Genomic DNA, 22,871 nt, shown 5'->3' with positions numbered 1-22,871 from the left:
TAATTGGAATTAGATAGTAGATGAATTAGATAGCAGATTAGATCAGATATAGGGCACTAGAGGATCCGAAATAATTATCTACAAGAGACACAGAGTAAAAGACAGGGATAGACTAAAAGAGTAAATATCCAGTTTGAGCTTTAGAAAGAATATAGATAGAGAGGCTAGAATTTAAGAGAAAGTGGCTGAGGGTTAATCATAACTGGTGAAACACAAATCTTCAGATTTAAGAAGCCCAGTATTTCACACTATGATATTAAAAATAATTTTTTTTTGAGGAGGAGGATCAGCCCTGAGCTAAGCTCTGCCAATCCTCCTATTTTTGCTGAGGAAGACTAGCCCTGAGCTAACATCCGTGCCCATCTTCCTCTACTTTCTATGTGGGACACCTGCCACAGCATGGCTTGATGAGCAGTGCCATGTCTGCATCCAGGATCCAAACCAGGGAACTCCGGGCTGCCAAAGCGGAACGTGTGCACTTAACTGCTGTACCACTGGGCCAGCCCCTAAAAATAATTTTACATCTACATATGTTGTGCTGAAATGGTAGCATGCTAAAAACAAAAAGAGGATCTCAAAAGCATCTAGAGGAGGGACCGGCCCTGTGGCGTAGTGGTTAAGTTTGGCACGTTCTGCTTTGGTGGCCTGGGTTCGCAGGGTCAGATCCAAGACCCAGACCTAAACTACTCATCAGTCATGCTGTCGTGGTGACCCACATGTAAAGTAGAAGAAGATTGGCAGAGATGTTAGGGCTAATCTTCCTCAAGAAAAAAAATGAGGAAGGGGCCAGCCCAGTGGCGCAGCGGTTGAGTGTGCAGGTTCCACTTCAGCAGCCCTGGGTTCGCCAGTTCAGATCCCGGGTGCGGACATGGCACTGCTTGGCATGCCATGCTGTGGTAGGCGTCCCACATATAAAGAAGAGGAAGATGGGCATGGATGTTAGCTCAGGGCCAGTCTTCCTCAGCAAAAAGAGGAGGATTGGCAGCAGTTAGCTCAGGGCTAATCTTCCTCAAAAAAAAAAAATTAAAAAAAAAATGAGGAAGATTGGCAACAGATCTTAGCTCAGGGCTAATCTTCCTCTGGGGGAAAAAACATCTAGAGGAAAAAACTATATTACTGAAAAAGGAATGATAATTAGAGTGATAGCTAATTTTTCAACAGCAGTCATGAAAGTCAAAAGACAGTGGAACAAGATCATCAAAATACTGAGAGAGAATAACTCAAACTAGATTTGTATATCAAAGGAAACTATTGATTTTTTTTTCTGCTCCCCTTCATAGAAAAACTCTGACTATCCCTCTATGTTAGGTATGTCCGTTTCCTCTGCTTAGTTCTCATAATTACATGTATTAGGTTTGAGATATTTGTTGGATATCTGAGTCTATTAGACTTTTACTCCCCCCCACCCCCACTAGATATGCTTTTGTCACAGTCAGCTATGACCTCCATGTTGCTGAATTCAAAGGTGAATTCTCAATCCTCAGCTTACTTCATGGGAGTTTTGACAGAGCTGTGCATATTGTCCTGGAAACATTTTCTTCACTTGAGTTCCAGGAGTCCCTTGGTTTCCCTCCTATACCTTTTACCCCCTTTCTTAGTCTTCTATGATGGTTCCTTCTCTTCTTTGTGACTTCTTATCATTCCAGTGTCCCAGGTCTCAGCACTTGGACCTCTTCTCTCTTGGAACTCACTCCCTTAGTGATCCTCATCCAGGATCAAGGCTTTAAACATCATTTCCTTGAAGATTTCCCCAAATGTTATGTATCTAGCCCAGGTTTCTTTGTATTGTATATACTGCTGTGATAAATAGGGGTCATATAGCCAACTGCCTAATGATCATCTACGTGGATAGCTAATAGGCATCTCACCATGTTTAAAGCAAAATCCTGATTATGCGTGACATCCTACCCGTAGCCTTCCATCTTGATTAATGACCATTCTACCCTTCCAGTTGTTTAAGCTAAAAACTTTGCACTCGTTCTTCACTCTTCTTCTCTCTCACTATACATCTAATCCATCCAAAAAATCCTATTGCTTCTGCCTCACTCTCTCTACTCTTACCATCGCGTTACAGGCTACCATCATTTCTTGCCTGAGTTAATTTTAATGGTCTCTTTAATTGTCTCCACCTTCCTCTTTTGCATCCCTAATGTTAATTTTTAACCCAGCAGCTAGAATAATACTTTTTGAGATGTAAGCCAGATTCTGTCACTCTGGTCAAAACACTTCAGTGGTTTTCCACTACTCTCAGATGGAAATCAATATTCTTATCAACTGACTTCTCCCTCCTCCTAGCCATATGTTTAACCTCTTTTATGTTCATTTGTTACTAAACTTCTTTTGTTTAACTTGCTCCAGCCGTCTTGGCCTCCCCACTGTTCCTCAGATATGCGTGACATGATTCCACTGATGGGACTTTCTGTTCTGTTTCTTCTTCTTCAAAGGCTTTCCACTCAGATAACTGCACGGTTCCTTTCCTCAGCTTCTTCAAGGCTTTGCTCAAATGTCATCTGCTCAGTGAGACTTACCATGTCTACCATATTTAAAATTACATCTCCTATGTATCCTGCCTAATCCCCAGACTTCTCGTCTTCTTTACCCTGCTCTGATTTTTCCAGACCACATATTACCTAACAACTAAATTATATTTTTCTTGTTTGTGTTCCCTCTCCCCGCAAACACAAGTGTAAGTTCTGCCAGGGCAGGGATTTTTTTTTTCTCTGAGATCTAGAAGAGTGCTTGCTCTATAGTAGTGATCAATTATTACTGAGTGAAAAACTGGCCCTTAAGTGCAAGGGCACACCCTAAAATGTTAGTAGTTTGTGGGAGTCATTGTGGTATGTGAAACAATGGGTTATTTTTTTCCTTATTTTACTTTTCTTGCATTTTTTTTTCAAATTTCTATAAATATGAAATAGTTTTTTATGAGAGAGGAGAGCTTTGAAAATATATGTCAATATTTCATTTAGGAAGAAAGTGTAGAAGCCATGAAATCAAGCAGACATCACTTTCCAAATATTTTTAGCATCACTTGTCTGTGAACCTTGTGATTTTTTGTTATTGTTGTTTTTTCAGGCATTGCTGTTCAGCCGATCTGTATTCCCCACAGAGATGACCAATTTGAAGAAGGGATTCTTTGCATGGCCAGTGGATGGGGCAGGATTTCAGAGAGTAAGAGGCATCAAAAGAATATAATAATATTTCTTCCAGGCCCCTTTGTATGCCCAGTGGAAGCAGGAATTATTTTTGGCTATGAGTAATACATTTATCCTGGGCTTTTTTTTTTTTAACCCCTGAGTTCTGACTCAGTGAAGATTTCTGGTTGTTTTCGACATAGAAAAGTCTATACTTAATGTTTTACATAAAACACCTCCTGCTGCCTTTTTGGTTAGGCATCTCAGATAAAAGAACTGGAGATGACTATAACAGATGAAGAAGAATACAGCAGAAGGGAAGTCAGGAAATAGTAATCATAGTTAAACTTCTTTATCATTAATACTTTAATTTTTTTTAAAGTAAAGAAATTTTACAAAATATTGCTTTGTTGACTAAAGTTTTCCTCTTAAGGAAATATTCAAGGATATATTCAGAGAAATCACCATTGCCTATGTTAAAAATCTGCGGAATTTTTAAAAAGTGTCCTCATCTCATATGTGATTTGGGGGAAGAATATAATTCACACCTAAAAAAATAAGGACTTCTACATTTTGGTTAAATATCTGTTTGAAATAGTTTTTAAACTTGTTGGTCTCTTATTGATTTGTTTCAATAAGGACAGCTGTTGACTCACTTACTGTCCTTTCTCCACAGCAAAAGAATATTCAAATGTCCTACAAGAAGTGCAACTTCCCATCCTGGATGACAGAACGTGTAATGCTGTGCTCAAGGATATGAACCTTCCTCCGGTAGGAAGGACCACGCTGTGTGCCAGTTTCCTTGATGGGGAAAAGCATGCCTGCCAGGTAAAAAGCATAAATCAGCTGTTACTCAGTAACACGTGGGTGATGGTGGATTCTGCCTTTCCCTAAGAGTTGCTTTTGGGGAGTTACTTCAAAATTCCCATTTCCTGCATCTGTCCACCTGGCTTCTACTGAAAAAGTTCTCTTGACCTGGCTGAGAGAATTCTTTTTTTTGACACCTCATTTTTTGTGGGGAGAGGAGGCAAGGAAAATTTCAACATTTCCAACCCAATTCAATCAAGCAAGGTGACAACTTTGGCAAGCTAATTAGGTCCAGCTGTGAGTTATTTTTTATTCCACCTTTTGTTAAACATTGTGAGCTATTTTTTTTTTTCAGTCTTTAGTGCAGAATGCAGTGCTTACACAAAGTTTGACCAAAGATTGCATAGCTATACTAACTGTTGGGTAAAAGATATTGTGAATGACAATGGCCTCCCAAGTCTAACACAACAACATCACAAAGAGGACTAACCTTTAGAAGATATAGAGAGGAAAGGGAGACCAATTTGCGAAAGACGTGCATTTTAAGTTTTAGGTAGAGAAGATAATTTACTTGGAAAGCCAAGCAACTTGAAACTGCTATGGGAAACTCCCTGAAATTATCTGTTGGAAAAATTTATGATTTTTCTTCTAGGGGGTGTCAGGACAAGGTGCAGGAGGAGTTTGGGAGGGAGGAGAGAGAAATTTACACCTATACCACTTTCTAAATTGAAACACAAGTAGGACAAGGGTGCTTTGGCTTGTCTGCATCCTTTTCAAGCGATCCTTTTTTGGATGAAGCCCTCAAACACTTTTATGCCTTTTGAGGAGGGTTTAATCCAACACAAAATTGACACATGTTCTCAAAGCAGCATATTTGGAAAGATAATTAAAGAAAGGATCCTGAAATTGTGGGTTCCTTATCCTCTAGTGTGAGAGCCAACAGTCCTTTACATATAGCTTCTGGGACAAAATTAGGCTTCCCAGGTGTTTGGCCGCATGCCCGGTTGAGTGCACAGTGCAGGATAGGTTGCAGAGAGACCAAAAAAAAAGACCTGGAGATGGCAAACAAGACATATAGGTTTACTGAGAGTTGCTTAGAGGGAATGTGTGGTGGTGGCCTGCTGGATGGAAGTGTGCACCCACTACTGCCCCCTGAGAGAAGCTTGCTTAAGTAGGCAGAGGAACTGGCTGCTTGCTTGCCAAGGGGGATTGTCCTTGTATGACCTGCATTCCAAGAAGCAGAGTTCCCCTTGGAGTGCCTCCATGTTCCCTCAGACCATGACGGTCTTTGTGCTAACTATCCCATGATAAACAGCTGGGTTGGCCAAGTCCGGGACTCTTATCGTCGTAAGTGCTGGTGCGTAGCCTAGACAAGGGGCCCCAAGGACAGATGACTGTTAAAGGGCACACAGGCTATTGCTCCCACACCAGGTATTCTTGAGCCTTGAGCCATTGATTGACTTTGGGGACTCTATTCACTGATGCTGTAGGCTTGGGATATGACCCAGTCTTTCCCAGCAATTCTGGGTGACCAGCTATAGTGGAAGCATATATCTGTAAATTTCCCCTTCTCCTTTCACTGATTTTGGAATCTATATGGTTGTTCCCAAAAAAGTAGGAGGGAGAGAGAAATTAAGTGTTAGCTTGACAAGATTGCAAGCAATAGTGGAAGAAAGTTACATCTGGGTAAAAAGACTGCACCTTGAAACTAATGGTGAAGAAACAAAAAGATGGACAGAAAGAATGTTGATGGACAATGACTAGTGGGCTCTTTCTTCTCTCTTTGAGATGAATGCTGATATTTGTGGACCTGCTAAAATATTTTTAACTTATGAATATTCACAAATTTTCTCCCTTTCTCTGCTATAAAAGTGGGACTCTGGCAGTCCACTTGTTTGTAGAAGAGACAATGGAATCTGGGTCCTTGTTGGGATAACTTCCTGGGGAGCTTGTGCTAGCAATTGCGCTCCTTTAAGAAATAACCATAGAAGAGCATCGCCTGGCATTTTCTCCAAGGTGTTTGAGTTGACAGATTTCATCACTCAGAACATGTTCACAGTGGGTGTAATTTCTGTGAATTCTTCCTCGTTTCATTCCAAGTCAAAACTTGATCATACTTATTTAAAGAGGAGCTTCTCTGATATGTTACAGATATAATCAGAACTAAGCTTTATAACAAAGTAAGAATATAGCTGGTGTCTAATTCCTAAACCAATGTATATAAACTTCTATCTCAGAATTCACGAGCACTGATATTTGTCAATTTATCTTGAATTTATTAATTTGAACATCAACTGCATCTTTAAGTTTATGTTCATGTAGATTTTCTGAGATTTTTTTTTGTATTTATGAGATTTGAAAATAGCCTTTGAGAATAGACTCATCACAGGATTCTTTCTTCATTTATCCAGTTGACATATTTTTTTTCCTGTAAACTACTTAAGAGCGCTAAGAATAAATCATTCCTCTTCTGCCTTTTCCATTCACCCTGGATAATTTTACTTGGTGACAGTGGGAAAATAAGGGGGGCTTTGGAGAGTTATTTTCGTTTTGTGGCACTAAAATCTAGATTGGACAAGTATGAGTCTAGAGATGCCAAACTTGCCCTCGAGGAACTTTCCAATTACTCAGGGAGACAGAGAAGCAAATGGACAGTTGTGAGGAAAGGTGAAGTGCAGATAAGCCAGAGAGCTGTAAGAGCACCAGGGAGAGGTCGCAGGGGCTCAGTCCTGAGGGACCAGAAGGTTTGCTGTGCCAAGGGGCAGCATCTTCATAAGAAAAGGGCACAGGGGGCAGCCTCTGCAGAATAAAGAGGCATAAGGATACACAAGTTACAAGAATAAATAATTTAGTAAAAGAACCAAATTTTTTAAAGACTGGGAGCTAGAGCACAGAACACGGCGTTCTCTCCATCCCCCCTTCATTGTGGTCCAAGATCAGCCACCTAGCTGATGATTTGAGAAGCTCTGCTGCTGTTGGTCCAGCTGAACACCAGCGTTATCTCAGACTAGAGCAGGCTCTCAGCTCACTTTCATTTGGTCTTCAGAGTAAAAGTGTTCTGTTCATTGCCATTACAGCAGGGTAAATTCTCTCCTGGTGGCCGTTCTATTCAATTTTCATCACCTAGAAGAGAAGGTTAAAAAGGTTAACAAGTCATGGACAAAAGGTTAATGATAATATTCTAAAAGGACAATGAAATCAGGCAATAATCTTTAATTCCACAGACAAATGAGTATCAGAATGTGACAAGTAATTTATTTAAATAACATACATTTAAGGTCATCTTTCTAAGTTTCTCATCCCCTAGTTACCTATTTATTCCAACTTCCTACAATTAAAGTGTGACATTGGCATCTGGAATTTCTGAATGAATGTTAGAGACTTGCCATGTCATTGCTAAAATTTGTGTACGTTTACTTTAGTATCTTTATACAAAAGTGTTTTATTATAACTCAGGACATCCTACTTAGAGATGGGAAAACACCATATTAGTTCCATACTAAAAATGTGAAAGCTTCATGATTCATGGTTTGAGAAAATTGGATAAATATTCAACTGGAAGAACTCACATAAAGGAAAGAACTTTATGAATTCCATTCAGCCATTTAAAAAAAATGAAATCTTGCCATTGCAACAACATGGATGGACGTTGAGGGCATTATGCTGAATGAAATAAGTCAGAGAAAGACAAATAGTGTAAGATCTCACTTATATATGGAATTAAAAACAACAACAACAAATCAAGCTCATAGATAGAGAACAGATTGGTGGTTGCCAGAGGTAGTGTTGAGGGGAGGGCAAAATGAGTGAAGGGGGTCCAAAGGTACAAACTTCCAGTTATAAAATAAATAAGTCATGGGAATGTAATGTATAGCAAGGTAACTATAGTTAATACTGTATTGCATATTTGAAAGTTGCTAAGAGAGTAGATCTTAAAAGTCTTCATCACAAGGAAAAAAATTGTATTTATGTATGGTGATGGATGTTAACTAGACTTAGTGTGGTGATCCTTTTGCCATATATACAAATATTGAATCATTATGTTGTACACCTGAAACAAATATAATGTTATATGTCAATTATACCTCAATAAAAAAAAGTAGGAGAAAAAGTATTGTAAAAGGATGTCAGATGGTTAATTAATAAAGCTATATATTAAAAAAAAAAAAGATAGTGGTTAAGGTTGGCAGCCCAGGTTCATGGGTTTAGATCCCGAGCGCGGACCTCCACCACTCATCAGCCATGCTGTGGCAGCAGCCCACATATAAAGTGGAGGAAGATTGGCACAGATGTTAGCTCAGGGTTGGCTAAACTTCCTCAGGAAAAAAAGAAAGAGAGAAAGAAAAGAACATCATGATTTAGAAATTTTCCTAATGAAGTCTGCAAATACAATGTCTAGGTCAGAACACCTAAAAATATATCCATTCCCATAAATATAAATTACATAATATAAATTGTATGGCATCGAGCTGACTCTGTACTGTATGTCTTGAAATGTTTTCCATAGCTGACATAAATAATCAACTTTTTTTCTATGTTTTGGAAGATTGTAGATCTCAGGGAACAGTGTTGTTTGGAGAAAGTGGGAAGATTCATTGCCCCCATTCTAAAGCAGGCAACTATTCTCATAATTGGTATGTATCCTAGGTAGGAATGATTCCTGGGATCCGCCCCCCACTAAATCAGACCATTTAATGGGCTATGTTTTGGCAATTTTATCTAGTATCTCAATTACTTTATTTGACTAATATAAAAGTCTATATATTTCAGCTGATATATTTTGGTTGGCAAATATTTGCTAATTGGTATTTCTGATACCCCTTAATACAAACCACCAACACATCAACACCGCTAGAGCTTACCTGAATTGACGTGTTCAAATACCTAACATTAACAGCATCTGGTAGTGAGATTGTTATGGGAATTTAGTGGTTAATCCTGTCCCACTTATTTTCATAATAATGGTAATATTTTCTTAAGGGTTGCCTGGAAGATGGAAAATAGTTCATGATCTATAAGCCTCAGCATCTTTAGACATTTGTCTACATACCCCATTCTCTATATGGCTAAAGATATCGTTAAACTTTAGAAATTAGTTTTTGCAAGTATTTCATTTCATTAAGCGTTCTACATTCATTTTTAAAATTATATTGGACATTGAAAGGTATTCAAAGGCAGATGACTGCTCTATGAGTTTATGATCATAATGAGTTTATAGGAGGAGAGAGCAGGACAAAAATAACTATACTATAAAACAAGAAGAAATAAGCTTTATAATCCACACTACCCAGGTGTGTTGGTACTACAGAAAATGGAGAGACCAATTCCCATTGCAGTGTTTGTGAGGTGGTGCGTACTGTGGTTGGGAGGGGTAGGGAGTAGGAATGATTTAGTGAAGGGGGTGGTGTTGAAACTAGGCATTGAAGGCTAGTTATGATTTTTAGCTTAAGTCTTTTGTAGCTGTACTATCTAAGAGATTTTTACAGATCATTCCAGGCAGAGGGAATTGTGCGTAAGCAATGTCAGGGAAGTGGAGATTATCAGGGGTGTTTGGATAATGTCTATCCCAGTGCAGCTGGAGAGCAGTGTTAATGTAAATAAGAACTGGGGTAGCCGTGGACCATGAACATAAAAAGGAATGTAAGGCCTTAGTTGTAGAGGACCTTGAATTCCATGTGAAGAAGCTCAGACTTTATACCATAGGCAACTGGAAGCTAAAATGGTGGAAGGGTTGTAATTTACAAAACTAATATAAAATGAATGTAAATATTTGTTAGGAGTATAGGATGGAAATGATGTGGTTTAATTGCAGCCCACATTTAAAAGGCTTAAGAGTCTAAGTTGACTTTCTGTGAGTTAACCTGGTAATAATATAATACCAATAAAGCCCTTGTCATCTTTGCTTAAACTTCGAGAAGTATAGCATCCAGAACAAGAGAGAAAGTCCTGTGTTATTAGAGTCATGGGCAGAGTGAATAGGAAAGAGGTCACTAGGTACATACAGTCTTTAGAAAGGGACGTTGGTAACCTGGAAATTACTTGAAGGATAATGACCAAGATGGAAAGAAATTCAAAACAGTGTCTTGGGAGATATAGTGGAAAGACCTAGGAATATTTTCAGTCCAGAAAAGACTTGAGAAGAGAAAGGAACTGTCTTGATTTATCTGAAAGGCGACTAGAGAAGCAGAATTAATGGCAGAGTTGAGAACAAGGAACAGAGGGTAGATGTTAGGAGGAGGCAGATTACAATCCAATGTAAAGTAGTTTCTAATTTGAGAGATTTCTGAGACTTAATGCCCTTCCTCAAAAGATAGTGAATTTCCTTTATAAGTGAGTATTTGAGCAGAGCATGGATGGCTATGGGTGAGATTCTAGAAAGCATTTAAATGTCAGGTAAGGGACATGCAGATGACAGGCAATTTATCCTCAAACACAGAGAACCTGTGATTCAGCTTAGACAATGAAGTATTGAAGAGATCTCAGCAAGAAAGACTTTCAAGACAAAGGGGCTGTTAGTAGTATCAGATATTTCAAGTGTCAAAATGAGTTCAGATAAAATGCCAACAGTATGGCAATTCAAAATTTGGGAGCTGATGCAGTAGAATTGTAGGATTGAACGTTATATTCATAATGGTTAAGTGATTGTTGAAGATTTGGTATCTCTTCTTCTACAAATAATCCAAAAAAATTCATTGAGGCCTTAAGATGTGTCAGACACTATTTTAAGTGCTTGTAATATAGCAATGGATGAAACAGACAAAAATGCTTTCCTTTGTGGGGCAAGTTGGAAGGTGGAGAGTGGCGATAATATAAGTAATGTCACATATAATAGTAGAAAGTGGTAAGTTCTATGCAGAAAAATAAGAAAGAGGGATAGAGAGTGCTGGGTTGTGCAATATTAGAGAAGATGGTCAGGGAAGACCACGCTATAAAAATGGTATTTGAAAAAGACTTGCATAATGTGAGGGAGGGAAGCAGATGGTCATCTTGGGAAGGGACAATCTGGCAGAAGGAATAGCATGTGTAAGGCAGGGAAACTCAGTATATTTGAGGAACAGCAAGATCAGAGAGCTAGAGCTAAGTGAGAGAGAAGGGAAGTGGTCATGATTAGTAGTGGCCCAACTTAAAGGACATAAGAAGGACTTTGGATTTTATTGTGAGTAGAATATGGAGTCACTGGAGAACTTTGAGCAGAAGAGGAACATGATCTAACATACTTTAAAAGGATCATTTTGCCTGTTGTGTTTAAAATAGACTGTAGACAGACAAGACCAAGAGCTGAGACCAGCTACTGCAATAACCCAGGAAAGCATGATGCCTTTGACCAGATTTGTAACAGTAGAGGTGGTGAGAAGGGGTAGAACCAAAGGATTTACTAATGAGTTGAAAATTTAGGTTTTAAGAGAGGGAGACTTATGATTGACTTGAGACTTTCTGACCTATGGGAAGAATGGAGCTGCCATTGTTTGACACAAGGAAGACAGTTAAGCAGTGAAGAGAAAGAAGATGATGAGACCGTGGCTTTAGGGTAATAGGGCTAGTAGGGTAATAGGGTAGTAGGGTCAAGAGAAGCAGGGCTTTGTTTTTGTTGTTGTGTAGAAGGGTAGGCGTAACTGTCCTTATGGGCAGAAGAGAGAGTAAGAGTGATAAGCCAAAAAAAAGACATATCTGTGAAGGAAGTTTGATGAGAACACAACAAATAACGGTGGTTTAGCTTTGGAAGGAAGGAAGAATAATTTCTTTTCTGGAAAGCAACCAAAAATGTTAAGGTAATCTATAGGACAGTTGAAGGAATTTACACTAGATGCTGTTCTAGTAATTAAAAGTTTTCAATTGCTTCAAGTTTAGGGCATGAAGTTGAGATTAAATAGTTAAGAGGATATTAAATAGCTTGTAGAGGCTAAAGTAATAAGTCAACTAGAGAGAATAAGACTTTTGGCAACATTTCAACTCAATATTAGTATGAATTTGTATGTATGATATTTCAACAAGTCTAGAAGAAATGGGTTGTAAAATCCATCATTATTTTATGTACCACCAATAAAGAAAACAAAATACCCAAGATTGGGAGATCTCCATATAAAGCTGGGACACCAAAGGCTGTACCTTCAGTGTAAGGCTAAGCAATGCCTAAGCCCACCCACGTGGGAAGTTACGTGCCTCAACTTTGGCACTGGATGTAGGGAGGGATAAAAATCCTCCCTGAAAATTTGAATCGTGTAGGTCTACAGTCTAAAATTCCCACCACCAGTGTAGTCCCAAACTCTTCAAGCAGAAAATTAAGCAGTATGCAGTTGAGAGTGCCCCCAGGTGACTGGCCAAAGCAAATACAAGTCCCTTCTGAAAGAATTCTTTCAGTCCACGTCTAACAATTCTAACACTCCGTTGTAAGATCCTTATGATTTTAGAGTGTTCAAACGTGAAAAGACATGTGTTTTAGATATGTTAATAAAGTATGGAGCCAGTTCGCATACTTAGTGACTCTCCAGCATGCTAAGCAGCCTTGAATGGTGGAAGGGTCTTGTAAATTCCAAATGGAGTTAATTAGCTAATGCTAAGAGAGAAAGAGATAGCGTAGAGAAGGAGCAGGCAGTTATACAGTCCCTCCGAGCCTATCTTTATTCTGGCTGATGGTAGCTAGACTCTCAGAAATGGCAGATACATGGCACTCAGGTGACCTTCTTCCTTCCAGGCCCATGGGAGACATTGTGTTTCTTGGATCATAGAACAGTGCCTGGCATATCGTAAATGCTCAATAGCTATTTGAATGAATAAATCAATGATTAATTTTGGTAGTCCTCATTCGCTTAGCTTGACTAGACCTCAGAATCCTTTTTAATGCAGTGATTGCTACCAATAAATCAAGGTTGGCATATGATTTGAAATCTATTTTCCATCTCTGAGTTAGAGATTTTGAGGCAGAAAATAACTTGATGAAAACAGGAGAAAATACTGGCCTTGGAATTCATAAAGCCTAAACCCTATTTCCTATTATATGAGATGTGATGAGTCTTTAATATCAACGCCAGTTTTCCCATTTGGAGAAAGGCGAGTAATTTCTCTCCTGTCCATTTCAGAGAGATGTGATGAGTCTCCAGAAGGATGATGAATGTGGAGTGCTTTGTCAATTGAAGTGCTTAAAAAAAGTGAGCTTTATAATATTTTAGGCAGCGTATTGCTATTTAAATTGAAGTGCTTAGAAAGTGATGTTAACAATATTTTAGGCAGCCTATTTTTACATCTATGTTCAGGATGATGGACTTGAATAGAAAAGAGTAAAAGCAAGGAGTTTCTGGTTAAGGTGATGTTTGGTAAGAAGAATTGTTGCGTTTGGTTTTTGGAAACTGGATATGAAAGAGCTGGATAATTCCTACAGTCCTGAACATTTATTACTTAGAGGGCAGTGGGGCTGTTAACAGGTCTGAGGTTGTTGATAAAGACTACTGAGTCTTAGAAAGAAGGTCATTCTCACATGTTAGATTCCAAATAAGATTGCTCTGCACTCGGATGAATGTGAGACATGGAAGATGCTAGGGATTTATGGCCCACTAGGATTTCTTTTCTTGAGTAATAATATGAATTCATGGAGGAAAATAAAGGTAAAGGACTATGTGTTAAATTATGTAAGAATACTTTCAAAATGTTTAGACATGTTTCTAAAGATGTTAGTAAGAGGTCACAGCTGATCTTCCTGGGCGTTAGAGAGATGACATTGCAACCCCAGGGACTATGACTTAGGCTGACCTTGGAGGATGTGGCTGGTTAGGGTTAACATATGCTGCATGGTCAATCGATAATCCATAAGCCATAATTCAACTTCTGGATGAATATTATGAATTTTCAGTTTTCACTAATAACTAAGATTCATCTCTCTGTTCTAAGTTTTCTTCAATTTATAGATCAAAATTCTAGCATTTTATAACTAAATGAAATTTAGAAGGTGTTCTCTGGCCATTCTCTAATTAATACTCCTCTATTTGTTGAATAAATGCCAGCTATTTGAACATAAACAAATTATTCTCACATAGAGAATTTCCATTGCCTTTCATTTTCTAATATCCTGTAGAAAGTTTATTATTGGTGAGTTATGAGCTAAAACCCAGATATTAGACCTTATTTGTCACGCTCGACTCTGCCATTTATTATACTTTCCCTGCCTTCCTCTATCTAGCTTATGTATCTGGAAAATAATGGTACCAGAAGATAAAATTATCCTGATAAAATTCACAAGCTTAGACATAGAAAATCAAGTTGGATGTGACCATGACTATGTATCTTTACAATCAAGCAATGGAATGCTTATTAGTAAGTGCATTACATTTATTTTCATCTGTCATTTCAGAGTATTGACCCCAGAGCTGCTGAAAGATCTGAAATTAGATTTCTGCACACAGGATGATTATTTTATCTTACAAACTGTGCCCTTCTTGCAGGGGTGGGAGTGTGTGTGGTAAGAGTGAAACCAATGACCAGCATATGGACTGAGCTTTCTCTAGTTTAATAACAGGATTGAGTGAACTTGATCTCAGTTGTCAGAAACTTCCTTTCAAGGCAATGTCTCTTTTTTCATTTTTATCACAAAAGCGGGTGCGTGTTTGCCAAATTTGGTAAAGATAAATGAACAAATGGAAGAAAATGAACCATTCCTAATCCTACCGCCTAGAGATAAATGCTGTTAACATTTTGTTGTATATTCATTTATATATATTAGAGGAACACACGGAACTTTACATTGTTTTGTAATGTTCTTTTTTCTTATGACAATAGATTATTCCATGCCATTTATTTTGTTGAGTACCTCATAAGCTATATAAGCATAACTGATATATCTACTTTAATTGAAATATTATGTGTTAAGCATAATAGTCTGTAGAGCTGGTATAGGTCTTGGTCTGCAGGTCTCCATGAGGCAGGTGGTTAGGACAAATATCTCTTCACAAATATTTGATAGGATGCTATAGACAGGGTATCGTGCTAAGGGTTATAATATTTATTGACTAAACCATTTCATGCTTCAGGCCTGCTATTTATCTAGTAATCATTTTTTATGCCAATCATTTGTTAAAAATCAACCAAAAACCAGATACCATACCAAGTACTGGACATATATAGAGTCAAAGCAGTCTCTGCTCTAATGAGCCATTTGGTGAGGTTACTAAAGGTGTACCACAGAGTAGGTAGTGATGTAGAATAGGAAATGTGCTGCGGTGACTCAGAAAAGGTAGCTCCTATTTCCAGTGGGTGTCTGGGAAGGTTCTTGGAGAGCTGGACTCTGAGCTGGGCCCTGAAGGATGAGTAGAATTTGGACACATGAGGTTGAGTATGAGAAAGTGAATGTAATATACAGTCACTGAAGCAGAGAGTGTGGAATGACTAAAGGAACCACTAAATAGTTTGGTGTGTTGAGAACGGAGAGTTCATGGAAGATAATATTAGGAAAACAGACGTGTATAAGTTTGTTTCCACCACTTTTTAGTAATCTTATTTCAACTTCTTTTGCTTTTCAGGTAAGGTCTGTGGAGACATATTACCCTCACCACTGCTGACAGAGAACAGCGAGGCCGTAGTTACATTTGTGTCTGATACAGAAAACAGCGGCAGTGGCTTCGAGCTCACCTTTACTGCTGTACGGAAGAACTCAGAAGCTGGGAAGTATTTCAGATGTTTAATTCCCTGCTGTTTTTCTTTGATATGAGGGTGAGGAAGAGGGAATGCCTTTAGCCATTCCCCTTGGATTTCCCCAACACTTCCATAGTTTCAGGTTGCAGGAGTGCGGCTGTATTGGTAGAAGAAGGGACGATTCATTCTGCCAATTATCCTGACTTGTATCCCAGGAATGTAAGGTGTCGCTGGTTCATTCATGCTCCAGGGAATCACGTTATAAAGGTAAGCAAATAAGGAAGCTATTCACCTCATGGAGAACTTATCTGTGTTAGTAAGGCAGAACACGCTTCATCTGGAATGTTAAATTGCCCTTAAGACTGGAAGCTTCTATTTGCCATTTTTTTCCTCTCTAAAAGGGGATCCTCGTTTGTGGTTTAAAAAGTTTCAGCAGCTTAAAAGAGAATACGATGAAAAGTAAGCCTTTTCTCTTCCTATGCCCATCCTACCTCCTGGAGGCAAACTTGATAAGTTTCTGGAATATCCCCTGAGAGATATTTTGAGCATTTTTGGCAGTGCTTTTTCTATTTAAAAATCTCAAGGATCTTTCCAGATGAGCCCACAGAGCTTCTTTTTAACAATGACATAAAATTACATTGTGTGATGTTCCACAATTTCTTAAACCCGTTCCCTACTAACAGACTTTTAGTGCGTTTCCAATCTGTTCATACCAGCAATGCTGGTACGTTCCTCTGTCACTGTTTTTGCACACATGTGAATGTATGTAATTCCCAGAAGTGGACTTTCTGGATCAAAGGGTTTGTGCATTTAAACCTGGACTTCATTGCCAAATTGCCCTCTAAAGAGACTGCAATTGTTTACACCTCTATCAACGGAATATGAGAGTGTGACTGAGAACTTTTCAATGTGCAGAGAAAAACTTTTAAAGTTTCTCTCTTCTCTTCCTTGACTGTTTTTCTGGTTATGTTTATAATTTGTGCAGTTGGCATTTGAGGACCTTGCTATTGAATTTAACGAAAACTGTATTTATGATGCCATCGTGATTTATGGTGATCCTGAAGAGGAGCAAGAGTTAGGTGGGTAACATTCTGTCCTTTAAACTTAATGTGAAAAGAATGACACTAACCACAGTACAGCCATGTGTCACTTATTGATGAGGATACATTCTGAGAAAGGCATCATTAGGCCATTTTGTCGTCCTGTGAACTTCAGAGTGTACTTACACAAACCTACATGGTATAGTCCACTACAAACTTAGGCTATATGGTACTAATCTTATGGGACCACCATCGTATATGCGTATATGCATATATGACTGAAATATTATGTGGTGAATGACAGTAGTTGCAGCATTGGCTGACTTCATTGGGTAACATGAGGTGTAGAGTAGGATGTGAATTTCTTATACTGGAAACTCATAATGCTGTAAAACTTTAGCTTTAAAACCCACGAGCCAGCAACTGATTCACCGGTAAAGTTTTTAATAGAAACATGCAAAATTTGAAGAATGTTTCAGAATACTTGAAAAGTAAAAAGGGAGACCCGGGGACAAGAAAAATGATAACACAGAGTAAATTTTTGGCGGTTATTTGAAGTAAAATTTTAAACTTCCTTTTTTTCCTGTATTAATCCATTCAGTTGCTAATATTTTCATTCTTACGTCCAAGAAAAGTAATCAAAACAAGTGACCAAAAGCTGTAATTTCTACTTGATTCTAAAAAGTTAATTTTTTGAACTAAAACTTCAAATATACTGTCAGTTTTGACCTTCCAATCTGCTGAGTATAAAAAAATGATCCCTTCCAGGGCTGGCCTGGTGGTGTAGCAGTTAAGTTTGCATGCTCCGCTTTGGCAACCCAGGTTCACCGGTTTGGATCCCAGGCATGGACCTATGCAAACTTACCAAGCCATGCTGTGGCAGGTGTCCCACATATAAAGTACAGGAAGCTGGGCACAGATCTTAGCTCAGGGCCAGTCTTCCACAGCAAAAGGAGGAGGATTGATGGCGGATGTTAGCTCAGGGCTAGTCTTCCTAAAATACAAATCCCTTCTGGCCATGTAGTCGCTTCCTGAACACCTTCTATTTGCCCCTCAGTTAAGTGTTAGTGTGGGTTGGAGGCATGGAACATAGGTCCAGAATGTTTATTTGGATATTCAGGACAGGTGAGTGGAAGCATAATGTGTTGATCCAGCAGAATGAGACCTGTACAAAGTGGGGTTAAGCAGATTCAGGTGTTACCTCTTCACTTAAAATGCCGCCATGTTGTTTGGAAGGGGGAATGCCGAGTTTGAGATTTTGTTACCCACCTCACTGTCTGCAAATTAACAATCAATTGAAGTTTCTATGCCTACTGAAAATCAAATGTCCTTGCCGTATCTGTAGACTTTTTTCTGTGAGATAAAAATACAGTACATTGTTATCTTGAAACTAGTGTTTAATTCCTACATGAAATGGAAGGGTATGCCTACTAACCAAAGCTGAAGAGAACCAAAGTGGCTGAAAAGAATTAATTAGATGATGTTTTACCTGTGTTTTCTGATTTTTAGTATAATTCAAACTTCCCTAAAACTTTTACAGCTAAACTTTGTGGAACCTTGAGCCCTACTCCAGTATTCAGTCCTGGTGACATGATGGTCATTCATTTTAAAAGTGATGGTGAAAATAACTTCCGAGGCTTCAAGGCTAGATTCACCTGTCTGCCCTCAGGTGAGTATGAACACTTGTGCAGTAGTGATTTTTGCTTACGAAAATGGTTATAGGGAAGATAATTTAGCATGTTTACCTAAATTTAGGGTGCTTGAATTGCGTAGGTGGCAAAATAGAAATGCAGATTCCTGGGCGTACTCCCAAAGATTTAGATTCTATAGATCTGGCATGAGGCCCAGGAATATGTTCTTTAACTAGCACTGAAGGTGATGCCAAGAAACTACATCCACTAGATGATCGAAACAGATTCCAAGCACCTTCTATGAAAAGTAGGTAATTTAGATTAGAGGCTGTAATTCAGAAATGAGATTGACTGGCTCTGTTTTGGGATGTTTGAGGGTTTTGAAGGATTAATGGGTTTCTAGGCATTCTAGAAGATAAAGTAGCCTTTACTTAGACAAAAGGAATATCGTATGCAAAGACTCTAATGTGAAAGAGAATGGATGATGTACAGAAAACTACAAATAATTCAACATTGTTCAAGTTTTGGAGGGAATAATAAAGAAGGCAAAGAATTGGATCATGATGGATGTAGGACATCAAATTTTAAGTACCAGATTGATAGGATAGCTAGCTAACATTTACTGATTCCTTGCTCTGTACCAGGTATAGACTAAGCATTTCACATGTATTATCACCTTTAGTCCTCATTACAGACCTAAGAGGTTTGTACACTGTTGCCCTTTTCACCGATGAGGGAACAGAGGCTTAGAGAGGTTACCTAACTTTCCCAAAGATGCATAACTGGCAAAGAATTCTGGAGCCAGAATTCAAACCTTGGTAGTAATGTGGAAGATGGAGATTAGGGGTGAACTTCCATGCAAGGAGGGTAGAGAGGAAGTCTTTATAAGAATTTATTCTAGATATATTCCTTGATTATATATGCTGTGATGAGGAGTATATGAAGGAGAAAAATTCCAGCATGATTTTCAAAATTCTAGCTTAGGTCGCTAGATGGATGGTGGAGTCACTAAATGATACAAAGAAATGTAAGACCGTGTAGACACATAAAATCAATTGGTTCCATTTGAGACGTGTGGATTTTTATGAGCTTGTGGGAGTTCCAGAAACAGATATCTAGCAGTCCTAGATCTAGAATTCAGGAAAGAGATTTAGACTGAAGAGAAAAATTTGGAAGTCATATATATGTAAATGAATAAAAGTAGGGTTATGAACCGTGCCTTGTGGAATATCTTTCAGGCTGAAGAATAGGATCCTGAAAAAAAGACTGAGGTTGAGAAGAGATGGCCATAGATATATCAAGAAAATCAAGAGAGTAACTTCACAGAGCCACGGAGGGAAGAGAGGCTTAAAAGGGTCAGATGCAACAGGGATGTTAAGAGAGAAATGACAAATCACATCTGTGGGACCTGGCATTTAGCATTTGATGGGTAGTATTAGTGAGATCTACGTTAGAGTGGTTTGGTGATTGACCAGGGTAAGCAAGCAGGATCAGCCAGTGTAGACTACTCTAAATATTTTCAATTAAAGAAATTTTTCCCCTACAGACTCTTTAAACAAAATTGGATCGACATCACCTGCCAAAACCAATCCTGTTTCTCCTGCAAAACCTATTCCATATGGTGAGCTGATGGCCATGTGAGTAATATCTGTGCAATCTCCTTTCTTCTTTAATTAGATATATCCTTTCAAAGGCCTTATCTTACATTGACTCCACAGTGAAGAAGAATGAGTGTTATATTCAGGTCCATGAAATCTCCAGGATCTTCTTTGGGTTTGCAAATAGACTCCTAAATAGAGGGAAGAAGAAATAAGCTTTATGATAAGAAGAAAGGGGCACAGAGAGCAATCCTTTGTCCCCATCTACCCCTGTGCAAACTTAATATTTATAATATCTTCCTAGACTCTGTATTTATTATGATTATGCATTAGGTGCAAAGAGGCAAAGGTTTTTGTTTTGTTTTTCAACTGGGAACTTTTAACTTCCGTATAATTTAAAGTATCTGTTTAAATAATTATGATCTTTTGTCGCTCTGTCTGCATGTATTGAAAAAGGTCCAGTTGATGGGCTGTAGTAGAAAGTTGTACAGGGAGCTGTAACAGGAGAAAATGTCTGCCTCTTACAGGGAAGTCAGAGAAGGCTTCATGGAGAAGATACACTTGGGCTGAGTCCCTGCAGTATTCCAGACAAGAGAAGAGCATTAAGATGCTGTGAATTTGGTACGATTGAGGATTCATAAATGGTTTCATACAGTGAGAAAGACAGAGAAAATGAAGACTTATAATGAAGAACTTGTATGCCTTGCTAACAGACAAAATTTTCCTACTGGAATATAAGTTCCATGAGGGTCAGGATTTTTGTTTGTTCTATTCACTTGATATATCACCAATGCCTAGAACAGTGCCTGGCAGTACCAAGCACTAAATAAATATTTGTTAAATGAATGAATAAATATCATTCTGTAGGCCAGTACCTAAAAACCTGATTGATTAGCAGAGTCATCTAGGCAAACTTTTCAAATCAGGTTCCTCGGAGGTGGGTCTTAGTAATCCACATCTTGATAAAGCTCATCTGGTGTTTGCGAAGTACCACTGTTGGCTATGGCAAGGCATTGGAGGAGGAATGTGTTCTTAATTATTTCAGTTGGATGGGTCATTCGTTTCATCTTCTTTGCCCTAGGTGTCTGTGGTATCCCTCCGTTCAGTCCCCAGTGGCTTTCCAGAAGAATTGCAGGAGGGGAAGAAGCCTGCCCCCACTGTTGGCCGTGGCAGGTGGGTTTGAGGTTTCTGGGCACTCACCAGTGTGGAGGTGCCATCATCAACCCAGTTTGGATTCTGACTGCAGCCCACTGTGTGCAACTGTGAGTGAAAGTGATGTTAGTTTACTGATGTATTTATAGACCATACCTAGGACATAAATACATTGTCTAACTACTAAAACCATCCAGACTAATTCTAAAGCAAGAATCTTCCTTTCAGTGTTTCTTTTGCCTAACCATCTAGCCTCTAAATAATGTTAATGAGGAAAAACCTAATCAGATCTTGAAATTGCTCATCCCTTTTGTGGGCATCTCTGATTGTTATGTTGAGACCAAGACTAAACTTATTGGTATAAATTTACTGTAGTTCCAGAAAACAAGAACTATGTTTATTTCTTCTTTCACATAACAGTCCTTTCTATATTTGAAGACCCCTTGCACTTGAATTTAATCTATAAGCTAAATGCTCATCATTCTGTTGTTTGTCAGTAATTCCAGATGCTTCACCACGCAGTACACCTTCCCCTGGGGAGGTTTAGTTTTGTTGCTTTTAAAATATGGTCACAATAATGTAGAGCCCTGGACTACTAGTGAACTAAAATTTTGGTTTACTTTTTCAATGTTTTAAAATTGTGAGCTATGCCATGATATGAAAGGATGTACATAATATATATGTAGTCTAAAGAATAGTTAGTAAATGTACACTTTTGTCCCCCTTACCTAGTGTAGGAGGGATCTTTAAGCCTACCTTTCAAGACTCCTTAGTGCCCCTCCACAGGGTAAACACTATGTTAAATTTTATATTCATAATTTCCTTGCTCTTTTTTTTTTTTTTTGCTTTATCATCTATGAATCCTTAAAAACAGTTTGGTTGTTCTTGGTTTTGATATTAATGTAAAAGATTTGTAGTTTGTATTCTTCTCTGACTTGCTTTTATTCTCATAACATGTTATATAGATTAAGCCATGTGGGTGTGTGTAACTTTAGTTTATTTTCAGTCCACACTAAGTCAATCATTTGTATGTAGATTCTGGACACCATATTTTTAAGTACTCCCCAGATGATTCCAACACAGCCAAGGTCAAGAGCCATTCCCTGTCTCTCTGATCCCGTCTTGACCACTCCCCTACTTGTTCACGGTGGGCCAGTCCCATTCCTCAAACACACTCTGCTTGTTTCTGTTTCAAGGTCGTTGTAGTTGCTGTTCCCTCTGCCGTTCAGGATACCACATTATGTTTAGTTGTCTTGTCTCCTTGGGCTCCTCTTGGCTGTAAGTTTCATAGACTCTCCTTGTTTTTGATGACCTTGACAGTTTTTAGGAGTATTCATCTGCTATTTTGTAGAATGTCCCTCCATTTGAGTTCGTCTGATTTTTTCCCTCATGGTTTTACTAGGATTATGGATTTGGGGGAGGAAGACCACAGAGGTTACGTGCCATTCTTATCACATCATATCAAGGGTACATGCTATCAACATGACCTACCACTGATGATGTTAACCTTGATCGCTGGCGGAGGTAGAGTTTGCCAGGTATCTCCACTGTAAAGTCGCATTTTCCCCCTTTCCATACTTACTCTTTGGAAGCAAGTCACTAAGGGTAGCCCACACTCAAGGGGTTGGGCGTTAAGTTCCACCTCCTTAAGCAAGGATTATTTACATAAATTATTTGAAATTCTTCTGTATGGGAGGCTTGTCTCTTCTCCTTTTATTAAATCACTTCTTTGTATCGGTATGGACTCAGGGATATTTATTTTCTACATACTAAGTATTTATTCTCTTGCTCAACTTGTTCCAGCTTTGACCATTGTGAGCACTTTCAGTGTGGCTTCTTGTCTTTTTTTTGTTTAATTTTTTTTGAAGAAGATTAGCTCTAAGCTAACAT

At 38.6% G+C, this 22,871-nt stretch overlaps 1 protein-coding gene across 1 annotated transcript in view; it reads left to right on the top strand.

Annotated features, from left to right (window-relative positions):
* Nucleotides 1-22,871, top strand: part of OVCH1 (ovochymase 1) — an 84,101-nt gene that overhangs the window by 4,889 nt on the left and 56,341 nt on the right. The window contains 14 exon segments of the mRNA XM_070270346.1: nucleotides 3,076-3,171; nucleotides 3,811-3,962; nucleotides 5,814-6,085; nucleotides 7,698-7,738; nucleotides 8,488-8,575; nucleotides 14,113-14,246; nucleotides 15,449-15,604; nucleotides 15,697-15,827; nucleotides 16,546-16,639; nucleotides 18,141-18,269; nucleotides 19,778-19,868; nucleotides 19,909-19,975; nucleotides 20,357-20,450; nucleotides 20,911-21,091. Of these exon segments, the coding sequence (XP_070126447.1) occupies nucleotides 3,076-3,171; nucleotides 3,811-3,962; nucleotides 5,814-6,085; nucleotides 7,698-7,738; nucleotides 8,488-8,575; nucleotides 14,113-14,246; nucleotides 15,449-15,604; nucleotides 15,697-15,827; nucleotides 16,546-16,639; nucleotides 18,141-18,269; nucleotides 19,778-19,868; nucleotides 19,909-19,975; nucleotides 20,357-20,450; nucleotides 20,911-21,091 (1,726 nt within the window).

This window comes from Equus caballus, chromosome 6 (genome assembly GCF_041296265.1).
Source record: "Equus caballus isolate H_3958 breed thoroughbred chromosome 6, TB-T2T, whole genome shotgun sequence".
NCBI classification, from domain to species: Eukaryota; Metazoa; Chordata; class Mammalia; order Perissodactyla; family Equidae; genus Equus; species Equus caballus.
Note: the sequence above shows the minus strand (reverse complement) of the source record. Positions and strands in the feature narration are given on the sequence as shown.